General features: G+C 40.5%; 1 protein-coding gene across 3 annotated transcripts in view; it reads left to right on the forward strand.

The window, feature by feature from the left end:
* TRIP4 (thyroid hormone receptor interactor 4) overlaps positions 1–15,842 on the forward strand; it is a gene marked incomplete at its 5' end in the record, with an annotated part of 70,191 nt that overhangs the window by 36,078 nt on the left and 18,271 nt on the right. For all 3 annotated transcript variants that reach the window (XM_079699655.1, XM_079699656.1, XM_079699657.1), the window contains one exon: positions 1,161–1,252. In XM_079699655.1, the coding sequence (XP_079555781.1) occupies positions 1,161–1,252 (92 nt within the window). The remainder of the gene's footprint in view (positions 1–1,160; positions 1,253–15,842) is intronic.

Consider the following 15,842-nt stretch of genomic DNA (forward strand, 5'->3'; position numbering starts at 1 on the left):
ATGTTCATCTTCTTTACCTCCTTCCTGTGGCTTTTCTGTGGTTTTTTTTTTTTTTTTTTTTGGCTGAAAGGGACTTTAAACTTTGTGTTTGTTTGTTTGTTTAGTAGCAAATCATGGACAGCTGTTCAAAACATTAATTCACCAAACAGCACAAATAAAAATATCCGTTCCCAACACCAGAAATCAACCAACTAGTCTTAATTTTCTACATTTTTTTTATCATGAGAGTAAAATAGCTACTATAAATTCTGAGATCTTTAGATTGGGAAGAACAACCGCAAATAAAACTTTTTATTATTGGGAGTGACTCAAATAGACATCTGCTATCGGATTTGGACAGATCAAAGTTGGTTGACTTAAGCAGTGAGTTTTGACAGTCACCCCAAACAGTCAGTTTGGATCCTAAAAAACACTTCTGACCCTTGGATGTCTTGGCTTCCTTCCTCTTATTCAGCCCATACAGTAGTTTTGAAGGTAAAATGAGAGGATAATTACAGAACCACCTTTAAAAGTTAAGAAACCAAGCTTTAGGAATCAAAAGTATATGTTTCCTTAAAAATGCATTTCTGTTTTGACTGATATGACTGGGTTCTTTTATTTATTTTATTGTTATTATTATTATTATTATTATTTGGGAGGGTGTGCACCTGCAGCATTCAGGATCTTAGTTCCCTGACCAGGGATCGAGCCCACGCCCTCTGCAGTGGAAGTGCAGAGTCTTAACCACTGGACCGCCAGGGAAGTCCCTGGGTTCTTTTAAATTCACGTTTTGACATTCTTATGTTTCTTAACTGCATTTTTATGTTTTTCTCTTGATACCTCAAGCTTGTTTCCAGAACCCATCACCACCAAACTCTAGTCTGATCCAGTTGGGTATAGTGGAATTAATTTGTTTCGAGTGAAGTTGTGGGGTCCTTGAACGTCAATGGTATGAGGCTAATTTTCTTATAGTTTAGGATGTGGATAGTGGACTAAGCCAGCTACTCACTAAATGTTTTGCTAAAATACAAACAGTTGTGCCAAGTAAAAAGCCTCATTGTTTTCCTCATGTCCATAAATAGATAATAGAGAAAGTGATTTGTTCAGAATTGAAGACAGATTTGTCAGTTCCAGGGTCACAAAGAAGAAATTTATGTAATCCTTCGTTATTCTCGATTTAGATGTGGAATTTCCCAATGACTATCCATCAGGTTGTCTTCTGGGCTGTGTGGACCTAACTGACTGCTTGTCCCAGAAGCAATTTAAGAATCAGGTGAGTAAAGAGTATTTCTCTGGGACAGATGCTTTGTTTGCCACAGTAGCTGACCTGTAGATCCTTCAACTCAGAGTATCCTGTAGATAGTAAGGAGCTAGAAACTGAATGTAGACATGTTTGGAGAATCTTCTAAGGAGGGAATATTGGGGAGAGAAAAGACCATGGGAGAAATGGAAAAAATTTAGTGATGCTTTGGTTCCTAGAGTGTGGAGGACTGGTATATATACATTTCTGCCTAAAAAGCTATTGCCACAATCCAGCTAATAGTGTAGAGTCCTCATCCCTTAATAAAACTTCTGCTCTTGGCAAAAAAATCCTTCATTATTCCTTGAATTATTTCAATTAGGTAGTGGGAATGGTAGAATTTGTTATTACTTACTCTGGAACGTTTGATCCAGACCAGAGAATTCATGAAAGACAAGTATGTTTGAACTCTGATTGCCTGGACCATGCCAGCTTTGGGTGTGTGTGTGTGTTTGTATGTACATATTGTATATATGTATTTTTATTTATTTTGATTACTGAAGATTGAACTGATGTAACTAGAGTACATTTTTGAACAGCAGAGGGAGCTGAAGGACTTTAACTTAATTGGAAAATTCTTGAAATTTAGAGCCTTATGTTTAGTCTAGCAGGAATCCAAAGTGGGGAAGTCCATCCTTAAAGCCTAAAAAGTCTTACCTAACAGTATGGTTTTCCTGTTTTTTGAACAGTTACTTTACGCAATAGCGGTTCCATCACTGTGCTTAAGAACATATTCTTCAGCTTAATTTTCTCAGTAAATTCTTTGCTTTGCAGACTCTTCTGTGCCTTCCATTACTGCTATTAGTGTCTACTTTTTTAAAAATAGGTGTATTTATTTATTTATTTATTTATTTATTTATTTTTGGCTGCATTAGGTCTTCGTTGCTGCACGCAGGCTTTCTCTAGTTGCGGTGAGCGGGGCCTACTCTTCATTGCGGTGTGCAGGCCTCTCGTTGCAGTGTCTTCTCTTGTTGCTTAGCACGGGCTCCAGACACACGGGCTTCAGTAGTTGTGGCTCACAGGCCTAGTTGCTCCGCGGCATGTGGGATCCTCCCAGACCAGGGCTTGAATCCGTGTCCCCTGCATTAGCAGGCAGATTCTCAACCACTGCGCCACCAGGGAAGTCCCAGTGTCTGCTCTAAAAAAACAAAACAAAACAAAATACTGTTCCCATCCATCTCACTCCCTCTGTTCGTTCCTCACAGGTTTTAGCCAGTAATTATTATCCCTCTAGTTTTCTGTCTCTCTCTCTCTTTTTTTTTTTTTTTTATGCCGTGCCGTGTGGCATGCATGATCTTAGTTCCCCGACCAGGGATCTGCACTGGGAGCACAGTCTTAACCACTGGACCACCAGGGAAGTCCCTCTAGTTTTCTCTTTCATTTGGCTGTGGATTGCCTCCTCAGCCCTTTTCTTACTTTACGTATATAAGTACAGTGCTTGCGTTTTGGACTTTATGTATATGAGTGCAGTGCTTGCGTTTTGGTGTGAATTTTGTGTGTTTTTTTTAATATCTTTATTGGAGTATAATTGCTTTACAATGGTGTGTTAGTTTCTGCTGTATAACAAAGTGTGAATTTTGACTCTGACCCTTTTGTTCTGCTCTTAGTATCTGATCTAGACCTAGGCAAAAGTGTAAATACATGGAGGCCCTTTGTTTTCCACACCCTTGTGCCTATTCTATCTATCTATGGACCTTTTGCTGATTTTTTTCAATGTCTTCTTTCCTCGCCTCCCTTTTTTTCATTCTAGAAGTAATAATTGTAAAAATTCCTTACATTGGTGTAGGCTTTACAGTTTTAGAGACTCATGAAGAGCTTAGTATCACTTGATGTATTATACTTTCTTATGAGGATATTTGCATTCTAAAAGAGAACCCAGGAGCATCTGGCAGTGTGGGTGGTGTTTTGGCCAGGGGCCTTCCCTTACTTTCTCATTTGTTGATCAAGCAGACCACCACTTGATACAAGGTCAAATGAATTCAATTTCTAGGCAGTTAAACAATCTTCTTTCTGCCACAAATTTGTGTTGAGAAGGGTAGGGGGCTGTAATCCTAATCTATAGAGTACCACAAGGCTTATGGGAATTAGAAATATAATTAACAAAACAAATCTTTTTGGTTTCTCAAGGGTACCTCTCTTTCAGGTCAGCATGATACTCCTACCTGAGCTTATATTCTGTCTTTTATCCTGAGGATGCTGAGGGCAGCACATAGAAGTGTAGGAATCCTCCCATATGCTCCCAGCTGGAGGTCCTGGCAACTCTTTATGAATTTCCCTGATGTGTATGACATTAGAATATCCTAAAATGCCAAAAGCCACGAGGTTTCATCAAACAGGAGCCCCATATCCATTTTCCCTATGGTCAGCTTTTCTGTGGCTTTTCCCCATTGTTTCTTTTCTGTGTTTGAGAGTAGCACATGAATGTATTCAGAATTGATATTAGCCCTATTTGGGGATTATTTATTGAGTGAGGATCTTACCACTTTTAAAGGTCGTAGCTTTGGTATTTGGATGTCTTTTGGAAAATGTCTCGAGCACCTTTGGTAATCTACCTGTCTCTGTTTGAGCCAGGGTTCTGTGATGTAAGAATTGTGATTGCTTAGTCTGTTTTACCAATGTTATTCTCGTTTTTTCAAGAATGAGTTGAGAGTTTAGGAGTAATACCCCTAGACTAGCATTTCCCAAACTATTCCATGGCATAGGTGTTCTCTGGAAAAACAGGGGGGTGAGGGGTTTCTGTTGACACACACATTTGGAAAATTTATTTGGATTAAACAAATTTGTTTGTTTACTGCAGAATTTCTCAGAGCCCTGAATGTGCTGGTGTGCATTTTGACTCTGATACAATTCTCTGATTTATCTGGTGAATATAATATGCAGTGTTCTCATACCTTTCTGACCACAACAGCCCCCACCAACATATTTGCATACTGGTATCTTGTGGTATATATATAGTTAGCAAGTGCTAGCCTAAGTATGTTTGGGTTTTTTTGTCCTCATAGGTCGGTTCACTGAGGGAGAATGATCCAGGAAACAGTTTCCTGACTTATGTCTTCTTTCTGCATCTTCACACTCATTCCTCATCACCCAGCTGAATTGCATTTTCCATTTTTTTTTTTTCTTTTCCTTTTTTGGCTGCACTGCGGGGCCTGCAGGATCTTAGTTCCCTGACCAGGGATAGAACCCGTGCCTCCTGAAGTGGAAGTGCAGAGTCGTAACCTCTGGACTACCAGGGAAGTCCCATATTTTCTTTGAAAACCAGTGTGGATCTAGTAATTTTTATTTCAACTGAAACTAATCTCCTGTGTGACTTGGAACCATGTTTTAATTCTCCATCTTGTTCCTAACTTTTTCCTTCCCCAAAGAAACTCAGTAATTTACTTCCTGACCTTGCATTCTTGGCCTTTCTTTGATAAGTTAAAATATACTAAGCCCTCACTATTTTTGGCATAGTGTGATCATTTACTTCCTTTAAAAAAAAATAACAGAAAAGGTTTTATTAGTGGTTGTTTAAAATCAAGTGCACCACTCTATAAGTGGCTTTAAAAATATGTGCTTAAAGTGCTTTCCCCTGAGCTAAGAACTCATCTTCCTTTTATCTTCTAAAAGTAGTATGGCTGGCATGGCTGATGTGTGCCAGAAAAAAAATCCTGCTAGACCATCAGTCCTCCTGAGTAATGGCAGGGGATCTACCTAAACAAGGTAGGAATGATACAGCAAAGGCTGTAGGCTCAACTCAGGAAAGAAAGGTAGATGAGAGCCATCTAGTTAAAACTTCTCCTGTACTCCCCTGGAAGAAGCCCATTGCCTTGCCAGGGTTTTATCTGCCAGCAGCAGATGTAAGCTCTCAAAAACAGCAGGGAGGATGTTGACTGCAACAATGCATCAAGGCTGTGGTTTGTAACCTCAATAGTAAGGCAGTTAAAACCTTTTTTTTAACAAAGACATTTTGATTGCCAAATCCATAACCATTAGCAGCTGTGGTTTGAACAGTTCTCTAGACCTAACAAGTTGTCAAACAGAAAGTTGAGTTGGTGGCTTTTGTTTCTATGTGTCTGTATTGTGTTTGTGCTATTTATATCTCTGCCTTCAATAGAAAATGTGATTTGTCTGAAATCTCTGAGGTCATTGATTATTCTACTTCTTTTGTACTGAATCCATTCTTCTCCTGCCAGCTTACTGACCTTTTAGTCCATTTGATCTTACGGCTTTTGTAATAGCCAAGATCCTGTATTTAAGGAATTACGCTGAGGCAGTTCTACTGCAGGGTGCCTACAAATTGACATCAGCAAAAGAATTACTGTCTTCCAGTGGGGAAGAGAGTATTACTTGTTCCTTTTTATATGAGTATCCATGCGATACAGATCTTCAGGAAGATCGCATATATCACTTCATGTCTGGAAATCATCGGCTTCTATCACCAAAGGATTGTCTGTAAGTCTGAGAGATGAGAAATTAGAGAATGAAGGAAATAATAGTATTCAAACCAGGCATTGGCATTGAAAAATGCAGAGTCTCCAAATTCTCTTTTAAATTATGTGAAAATGTCCTCTCTGTTTTACTAAGAAAACCTGCCAATTCATAGACCTAAAATGAATGATTCCTAAGGGATTGTGAGGGCTGCATCTGAGACCCAACAAAGGGGGGAACTGTGTGTCTGCAACAGCTAGCCCAACCCTAAGCAGTTCTTTAACATCACAGCTCACTTGAAGGAGACAGGGAATGTATCTTCAGAATTCTCATGAAAACTAGAATATTTACTTGAGTTTCTAGGTCAGAACAGACTGTCTTTAGAGTTGTTTGCAACCTGGGTATGGGTATCAAGTGCCCACTTGATGAGTTGAGGACAGCCATGCTCATTTTTAAATAATCCAGGAAGCATTATGCTTTCTGTTTCTTTTTTTAAATTGTTTTTTTTTTTTTTTTTTTTTTTTTGCGGTACGCGGGCCTCTCACTGTTGTGGCCTCTCCCGTTGCAGAGCACAGGCTCCGGACGCGCAGGCCCAGTGGCCATGGCTCACGGGCCCAGCCCCGGACCAGGGCACGAACCCGTGTCCCCTGCCTCGGCAGGCGGACTCGCAACCACTGCGCCACCAGGGAAGCCCTAAATTGTTTTAAAAATATATTTATTTATTTATTTGGCTGCGTTGGGTCTTTGTTGCTGCATGCGGGCTTTCTCTGGTTGCGGCGAGCGGGGGCTACTCTTCGTTGCGGTGCACAGGCTTCTCATTGTGGTGGCTTCTCTTGTTGCAGAGCACAGGCTCTAGGCACATGGGCTTCAGTAGCTGTGGCACACAGGCTCAATAGTTGTGGCTTGTGGGCTCTAGAGCACAGGCTCAGTAGTTGTGGCGCATGGGCTTAGTTGCTCTGCGGCATGTGGTATCTTCCAGGAGCAGAGCTCGAACCCGTGTCCCCTGCATTGGCAGGCGGATTCTTAACCACTGCTCCACCAGGGAAGTCCCATGCTTTCTGTTTCTTATCCTGAAGAGAAGAAGGGAATATTAACACTCTTGCGCATTTATGTAAATTCTTTAATGTTTAGCTTTACATCTGAAAATGAACATATAACTCTTAAGATTTTCTTAATTATTTATAGATCAATAAATACTTGAGTGCCTACCATAAATCAGACATTGTTTTAGACACTAAGAGAAACAAAAAGGTGAATCAGCCATGGGTTCTGTCCTCAGAATGTTTGAAAGACCACTAGGTAGATAAGATATGTATACAATGAAATTTGTAAACAACCAAATACAAAATAAAAAGCAAAGATAACTGTCTTAAGAGAAGTAAGGACTGCCTCTGAGGAATTTAAAGGAGGGAAAGTTTGCTTCCGGGTGAGAGGAAGACTTCAGAATGTGGCTTTTTTTGTTGTTTTCCCTATGGGGACTCAGTATTTCTTCAGGATAGATTCTGAGAAGTAGAACTTAAGGGTCTAAAATACATACATTTAAACTTTGATACAAACTGGTAAGTTACCATTCTTTTTTTTTTTTTTTTTTTTTTTGCGGTACACGGACCTCTCACTGTTGTGGCCTCTCCCGTTGCGGAGCACAGGCTCCGGACGTGCAGGCTCAGCGGCCATGGCTTACGGGCCCAGCCGCTCCGCGGCATGTGGGATCTTCCCGGACCGGGGCACGAACCCGTGTCCCCTGCATCGGCAGGTGGACTCTCAACCACTGTGCCACCAGGGAAGCCCGTAAGTTACCATTCTTAAAGAGGGATCTAATTTAAAATTCCACCAATGGTGTGAATCCTTCCTATACCAATACCCTGACCAAAACTGGTTATTAATCAATTTAGGGCTTCCCTGGTGGCGCAGTGGTTAAGAATCCACCTGCCAATGCAGGGGACAGAGGTTCTAGCCCTGCTCCGGGAAGATCCCACATGCCGCAGAGCAACTAAGCCCATGCGCCACAACTACTGAGCCTGCGCTCTAGAGCCCGCGAACCACAACTACTAAGCCCGAATGCCACAACTACTGAAGCCCATGCGCCTAGAGCCTGTGCTCTGCAACAAGAGAAGCCACCCAGTGAGAAGCCCGGGCACTGCAATGAAGAGTAGCCCCCACTAGCTGCTTAGCCCGCGTGCAGCAACAGAGACCCAATGCAGCCAAAAAAAAAAAAAAATTATAATAATAATCAATTTAATTTCTGCTAATAAAGTGGGTGAGAACATATTTTGTTATTTTCATTTAATTTTCCTGATCATTGGTGACATTTATCATCTCTTCAAATATTTACTAGCTGTTTATATATATATATATATATTTTTAAATTTATTTGTTTATTTATTTTTGGCTGCGATGGGTCTTCCTTGCTGTGCATGGGCTTTCTCTAGCTGCGATGATCTGGCTTCTCATTGTGGTGGCTTCTCTTGTTGTGGAGCACGGGCTCTAGGCGTGTGGGCTTCAGTAGTGGTGATACTCAGGCTCAGTAGTTGTGGCTTGTGGGCTCCAGAGTATAGGCTCAGTAGTTGTGACACACAGGCTTAGTTGCTCCGCAGCATGTGGGATTTTCCCGGACCAGGGCTTGAACCCGTGTCCTCTGCTTTGGCAGGCAGATTCTTATCCACTGTGCCACCAGGGAAGTCCCTATATATTTTTTTAAATTTATTTTTTTATTGAAGTATAGTTGATTTACAATGTTGTGTTAATTTTGGTTATATAGCAGAGTGACTCGGTTATACACATATATCCATTCTTTTTTTTTTTTTTTTTTTTTTGCGCGGTACGCGGGCCTCTCACTGTTGTGGTCTCTCCCATTCGGAGCACAGGCTCCAGACGCGCAGGCTCAGCGGCCATGGCTCATGGGCCCAGCCGCTCTGCGGCATGTGGGATCCTCCCGGACCGGGGCACGAACCCGTGTCCCCTGCATCGGCAGGCGGACTCTCAACCACTGCACCACCAGGGAAGCCCCATTCTTTTTTATATTCTTTTCCATTATGGTTTATCCCAGGATATCGAATATAGTTCCCTGTGCTGTACAGTAGGACCTTGTTGTTTATCCATTCTATTGGGTTGGCCAAAAAGTTCATTCGGGTTTTTCGTACGATGTTAGGGGACAACCGGAACGAACTTTTGGGCCAACCCAATATATGTAATAGTTTGCATCTACTAACCCCAGACTCCCAGTCCATCCCTCCCTCACCCATCCTCCCCCTTGGCAACCACAAGTCTGTTCTCTATGTCTGTGAGTCTGTTTCTGTTTTGTAGATAGGTTCACTTGTGCCACATTTTAGATTCCACATAAAAGTGATATCATACGGTATTTGTCTTTCTCTTTCTGACTTCACTTAGTATGATAATCTCTAGTTGCATCCATGTTGCTGCAAATGGCATTATTTTGCTCTTTTTATGGCTGAGTAGTATTCCATTGTATGTATGTACCACGTCTTTATCCACTCATCTGTCAATGGACATTTAGGTTGTTTCCACATCTTGGCTATTGTAAATAGTGCTGCTATGAACATAGGAGTGCATGTATCTTTTTGAATTATGGTTTTGTCCAGGTATGTGCCCAGGAGTGGGGTTGCTGAATTATATGGTAATTCTGTTTTTAGTTTTCTGAGGAACCTCATACTGTTTTGAATAGTGGCTGCATCAACTTAAATTCCCACCAACAGTGTAGGAGGGTTCCTTTTTCTCCATACCCTCTCCAGCATTTGTTATTTGTAGACTTTTTAATGATGGCCATTCTGACTGGTGTGAGGTGGTAGTTCATTGTAGGTGTGATTTGCATTTCTCTAACAATTAGCAATGTTGAACATCTTAGGAGTGTGGCTTTTGAATTAGCCTTGAAGCGTATTAATGATAAAATCTATCACTTTTTGATCAGTTATTATGTGCCAGACCTATTACATATGTTATTTTCTAATCCTCACAACAACTTGATACCAAGCAAGGTATCTTTACTCCTCTTTTAGATATGAGAGAACTTAAGACTCAGAGTTAAGATAACTTGTGTACTGTCAGTTAGTAAATGGTAGAATTGGGGTTGCTGTTCAAGTCTTCCTACTTCCATGGTAGGAAAGCATATTCTAAGGGAGAGGGAGTAATGTGAGGTGGAAAGTCATGGGCCAGTATGGAGAATAATAGCAAACCACTTTGTTGAATGGAAAGGTATGTTGTGGTCAGATGGTAGATAGCTTTGAGTGATAGGCTACAGAGGTAAGACTTTTTTCTCTAGTCTGTTGTGGGATCGGGGAGGGGTGTTTTGAAGGTCATCGGAGCCAGAAAATGAATCTGGCAGCAATGTGGAAGATGGAATGCGGTGAAGAGACTGAATGGGAAGTCTAGTGAGGAGACACTTGTCATCCAGGTTGGATATATTTTTAAAATCTGTTCTAGGAAATGCCAGTGGAATGAGACAAGAGGGGTGGGGACAGATGCAAGGTTTTATGTAGGTAGATTCAGTCACTTAATGTGACACCTTCATTTTACCTATAAGTAAACCCAGGCTTAGAGAGAAAGCAGTCTGCTTGATCTAGAAGGAATCTGCTGTAGCGTTACAACCTTGCTATCTTTCTGCAATCTGTTGAATGGTTTCTTAGTTTGTTATCCAGTGTACTTTATGAACCAGGGGGCAAATTATCTCCTAATTTAAGACGTTATTACTCGGAATATTATATAATCACACATTCAGCAAGTATTTATTGACTATCTGTCATGTGCCAGGCACTGTGCTAAAGATTAAGGATCTGGAGTTTTAACAAGATATTCCATCCCCTCTTGAACATTTTAAGCCTGCTAGAAGAGACTGAGACAAGAAAACCCAACCGTGATAATTATCATATGACCAAAGGAATGCATAAAGGAAGGGATCTCACTTCTAACTCAGCTTGGCTGGAGGCAGGGTGGGGAGAGTGAAGAAACCTTCAAAAAAAAAGGCAATCCCTGAAGAAAGCAGAATTTATATCTTCCTCAATATACCTTCCTATGTCTCCATGCTTTTGTCCCCCATGAGAGTTCTATTCATTCTTTGAAAGAGCTCAGGTGTCCCTGTCTCCTGTAGAGTCTTCTCTGACCTCAACCCATTTCCTCCCTGACAGGATTAATTACTTCCTTCTCTGGGCTACTGTGTTCATATTTCTATTTACATTTTTAACCTTTTTTTTTTTTTTTTTTGGTAATTATATGTTCACATGTAGTTCCTTTAGGTCACCGTCTATGTCAGCTCACCTTGTTGTCTCCAGTGTCCTAGCATATAGCTTGGCACATAGTAGTTGTTCACTTAACGGTGGTGACAATAAATTGAGGGGCAGGCACTGATTGATATATGAAAAGCCTTAAATGCTATGTGAAAGAATTTGACTTGTATTCTGAAGGCAATCATGTAAGTGATGTAATAAGATAATAAGATATACATTTTAGAAAGATTGTTCTGGCAGCAGCAGGAAAGATGGACTGGATGAGGCAAGCCTGAAAACAAGTAGATGAGTTAGGAAATTATCGTGATTGTCCAGGTGGAGGCATGATGGAGGCCAGCAACAATGCTCTGGCAGTTGAGTTGGAAAGAAAGGAACAGATGTTTGAAATGTTTAGGAGATAAAGTCTGTAGGACTTGGTGATTTGATTGGATGTGAAGGGTGAGAGAAAGAAGTCTAAGATAAACTTTGGTTTCTGGCTGCGGTGAGGGGGTAAATGGTAGTACCATTAGTCTAGATGGGGTATACATAAGAAGAGAATTTTCTTTTAAGGAAAATGACTTTTTAAAATAAAGGATCTGGGCTTCCCTGATGGCGCAGTGGTTGAGAGTCTGCCTGCCGATGCAGGGGACACGGGTTCGTGCCCCCGTCTGGGAGGATCCCACATGCCACGGAGCGGCTGGGCCTGTGAGCCATGGCCGCTGAGCCTGCACGTCCGGAGCCTGTGCTCCGCAACGGGAGAGGCCACAACAGTGAGAGGCCCGCGTAACGCAAAAAAAAATAATAATAAAATAAAGGAGCTGTGTGGCAAAGGAAGCCTGTATTGTAGCAGTAAAGGAGAGGTGTTCTGTAGTATGTGATCGCCATACAAAAATCAGTTTTTCTATGATTTTTCAGTTGGACTTTTTAAAATATTTTAATCTGTTTTCTAAAAGCCATGTTATTTGATAAAGAGGTATTGTTGCTGTTAATGACACTATATTACTTGATAATAATCTTACCTTGATATGTTAACTCATGTCAAAGGATTCGCTGAGCTCTCCCTCAGTAGTTGTTCTCAGTTGAGTCAGATGAGCCATTGGGAGATAAAAATCTAAAATTGGCAGAGCGCTTAACACAAGAGGAGTCTTAGCATTCTGAGATATTAGAGTAGATTTGAATGGTTAAGGACCTTACAATGTAGTATCTTTAATTAAGAGCAATTTTCTTTTGGTTCTCATTAGTTTAAGTTGGAGTGAAAGCCTGCTATATGCAACTTAAGACCAAAAAAAATTGTCATGAAAAAACAACAACAACAACAAAAAAACACAAAAATAATTGTCATGAATGGGTGATTCCCATTTAGGTCTTGAAGAATCAGGGCAGAAAATCTATGAGGTTAATTTTAGAGAGAATATAAGTTCTTGGGTTCTTTTGTGTGTGGAGGTTTCAGTATAGATAGGATTCCCAAGGGCACAGAAAGTCACACTGGGACCAAGATACCAATGCTATGTGGCTTCAACCAGATCATCTTCCACAAGTGTCTGGAAGACCCAAAAGCTGCATCTTGCTTATCCCTTATTCCTCTTACCCTGAGCAAATATGGATGGTCTCTGTAGCACTGAGCTGGAACCCTCTGTATTTGCTACTAGGCACATGATTTGTACTGGGTACTGGTACATGAGTTCAGCTATCCCACTTAGGGCCAGTTGGCATGATCTTTATCCAACTCCAGTCAAATATACAGTAGTCATCTCATCAAAGTATCATGATCAGTATGTTAACTCTGATGTGAGAAAACTCTTATCCTCCAGTATAGTGGGGCCCAAGGTACTAGTTATCCTGTGAACACCTTGAATTGCTTTGAAGGAAAATGAGAACTATTTCTTTTTTAATGAGAACTATTTATCAGAGAACGCAGTTGCTTTCAGGATATGCTTCTTTGGATCTGTTGTGCTTGTGGCCTTTTTATCAGACTCATTTCCTTCTCTCTTTCTGAGTATTATCACCTCAATCTTCTTGGAGTTGGTTTTCAGCTAACTAGATTTCAGAGCCTGATTTCATGTCCTGTCTAGTTCCTCAAAGTTCAGACCAAGAAAACCTACAGCAAATATATGTTCTTTGTCAATGAGTTTCTTCTTAAATGTTTGCTTTAGCTGTTAGTCCTCTGGAGACAGGTGTAAGATTTACATATAGGTCATCTGGGGATTTTTTGGGAAGAGTGACATCATTTAGGACTTCCTGATCATTTCAGTACAAGGATTAAATGGAGGCTTGTGGAGTTGGTGAAAATGCCCACTTGGCTCTGAGTCAGTAGTGGTTGCCAAAAACCACTAAACTTTTTTTTTCTCTTATGCAAATGGCAAGAGAAATGTTTTCTAGATGACTGGTGAACAATTTCCCTCTGGATTGGAGAAGAAAATGGGTGTTTAGTAGTTAATTATCTGTTGTGTTAGACAGCTATGAAACTTATGAGGCATGAAAGAAGAGTAGGCCCACCTCCCACAATCGTCAGGCTGGAAACCAGGTGATAGGAGTCATGTTATTGAAGACAAGAACAGCAGCGTCCTGAAGAGTCTGTTACTGAATTTAAATGGTTGCTTTGAGTTGCTTGGGCTTATAACCCACATTCCCTATCCTATCTATTGTGCCATCTCAGTGACCCTTAGTCTAGCATCCTCTCTAAATTGGATATGACATCGAGAGTTTATTCACGTTCTTCACAAATATGAACCTCCTTTTTCTTAATTTACTCTTTCTTTGAGTCAGCTGCATTTTAGTCTTTTGACTTTCAAACCAAAAATCCCTTTCTTGTAAGTCTTGTTGGTGTTTAATGTGGTCTGTCATGTCTAAGACCCAGTTGCAGAGATTATACTTTTTGCAGGTACTGAGGCCCTGCCAAACTGACTTTGCTTTAATGCATTTTACTGTGAAAAAGAATCCCTTCCCCCAACACATAGGCCTTACTTTTCTTTATTCCTGTAGGCTTCTTTGCACTTCAGCTCTGTTTCTTGTAAGCCCCCTGAAATTTAGTGATAGACCTTGGGAAAAGGAATATTCACATTAGATTCAGCTGGGAAAGTTGATTTTAGTTTTTATATTTATTGTAAGGCATGAATGGGTCCAAGGAACCTCTTGTTCTATAATTTCATTTATCCATCATTTTCCCCGTTATTTGACATTTTCTTACTCTGTTAATATATGTCAGGGTAGTTTTTATTAAACATAGGGCCTTACTGGCCATTTGTCAAGACACAAAATTTCTAATTTAGCTTGAGGGATAACAGGTTACAGAGTAGCACCTGCTTTTATCTAGAGTTTAGTCCTAAGAGTGTCCAGTTCCCAGCATGTGCATACTTAGAATGGTTAAGATAACTTAAAGGCACAAGTTGGTAAATTTTTTTGTTCTTTCATCCAACAAATATTTATTGATTGCCTGCTATGTGCCAGGCATGATTCTAGGTGCTGAGGAGTAAACAAAACAGACAAAAGATCCCTGCCTTTGTGGAGCTTTTATGCTAGTAAGGAAAGTCCAAATGTAAAAATTTAAGTAAGTGAATTACATAGTATCAGATGATGGTAAGTGCTGTAGAAAAAAAAAATAAGGTAGGAGATGGGGGTTAAGAGTGCCGAAGACCCACTACGAAGTTGACATATAAACAAAGTCCTGAAGAAAGAGAGAGGAAACCATGTAGATATCTAGCAGGGAAAGCATCCCAGGAAGAGAGGTAAGCAAGTACAAACATCCAGAGGCAGGAACAAGGAAGCCTGTGTGGCTGGAGTGGAAAGTGGGGAGAGTAGTAGGAGAAGGCATCAGAGAGGAAATGGGGGCCAGATTGTCTAGGGACCTGTAGGTCATAGTGAGGACTTAGTCTTTTATTCTGACTGATGAAAAGCCATTGGAGAGTTTTAAACAGGGGAGTGACATGATCTGATATGTTTTTATAAAATAGCTCAGGCTGCTGTGTTGAGAATAGGCAAGAGGGAGGTTAAGGGCAGAAATAGAGAAACCAATTAGGAAGTTATTTTGGTAATCCAGGGAGACATTGTGATGGCCTGGACCAGGGAAGTAGCAAAGGAGGTCTTAAGAAGTGGTGAGTTATTGGGTATCTTTTGAAGGTAGAGTTAACAGGATTTCCCAGTGGGTTGGTTGTGGGGTTTTTGGCCTGAACAACTAGAAAGATGGAATAGCTATTTATTTTAAAGGGGTATGAATAAGAGAGGGGCAGGTTTGGAAAGGAAATCCAGGACCTTGATTTTTTATTTTATTTTATTTTTATTGTGGTAAATATAACACAAACTTACCGTTTAAACTATTTTTAACTGCACAATTCAGGGGTATTAAGTACATTCACAGTGTTGTGCAACTATTAAGTACATTCACAGTGTTGTGCAACCGTCCATCTCCAGAAGTTTTCATCATCTCAAACAGAAACTTTGCACCCAGTGAATACTAACTCCTCTTTCCTCCTTCCCCCAGCCCCTAGTAACCTCTATTATACTTTCTTTCTGTATGAATTTATCTTTTTTTGCTTGTGGGATCTTAGTTCCCCAACCAGGGATTGAACACCAGCCCTGGCAGTGAAAGCACCAAGTCCTAACCACTGGACCACCAGGGAATTCCCGAATTTGTCTATTCTAAGCATCTCACATAAGTAGACTCATATAATATTTGTCCTTTTGTGTATGGTTTATTTCACTTAGCATAATTTTTCTAGGTTCATTCATGTTGTAGCATGTATCAGAATTTCATTCCTTTTTAAGGCTTAATAATATTCCATTGTATGTATATGCCATATTTTGTTTATCCATTTATCTATCGTTAGACATTTGGATTGTGGAAACCATTGGCTATTGTGAATAATGCTGCAGTGAACATTGGTGTACAAATAATCTGAATCCCTATTTTCAGTTCTTTTGAGTATATACCTAGAAGTAGA

This window comes from Hyperoodon ampullatus, assembly GCF_949752795.1.
Source record: "Hyperoodon ampullatus genome assembly, chromosome: 3".
Classification (NCBI taxonomy): Eukaryota; Metazoa; Chordata; class Mammalia; order Artiodactyla; family Ziphiidae; genus Hyperoodon; species Hyperoodon ampullatus.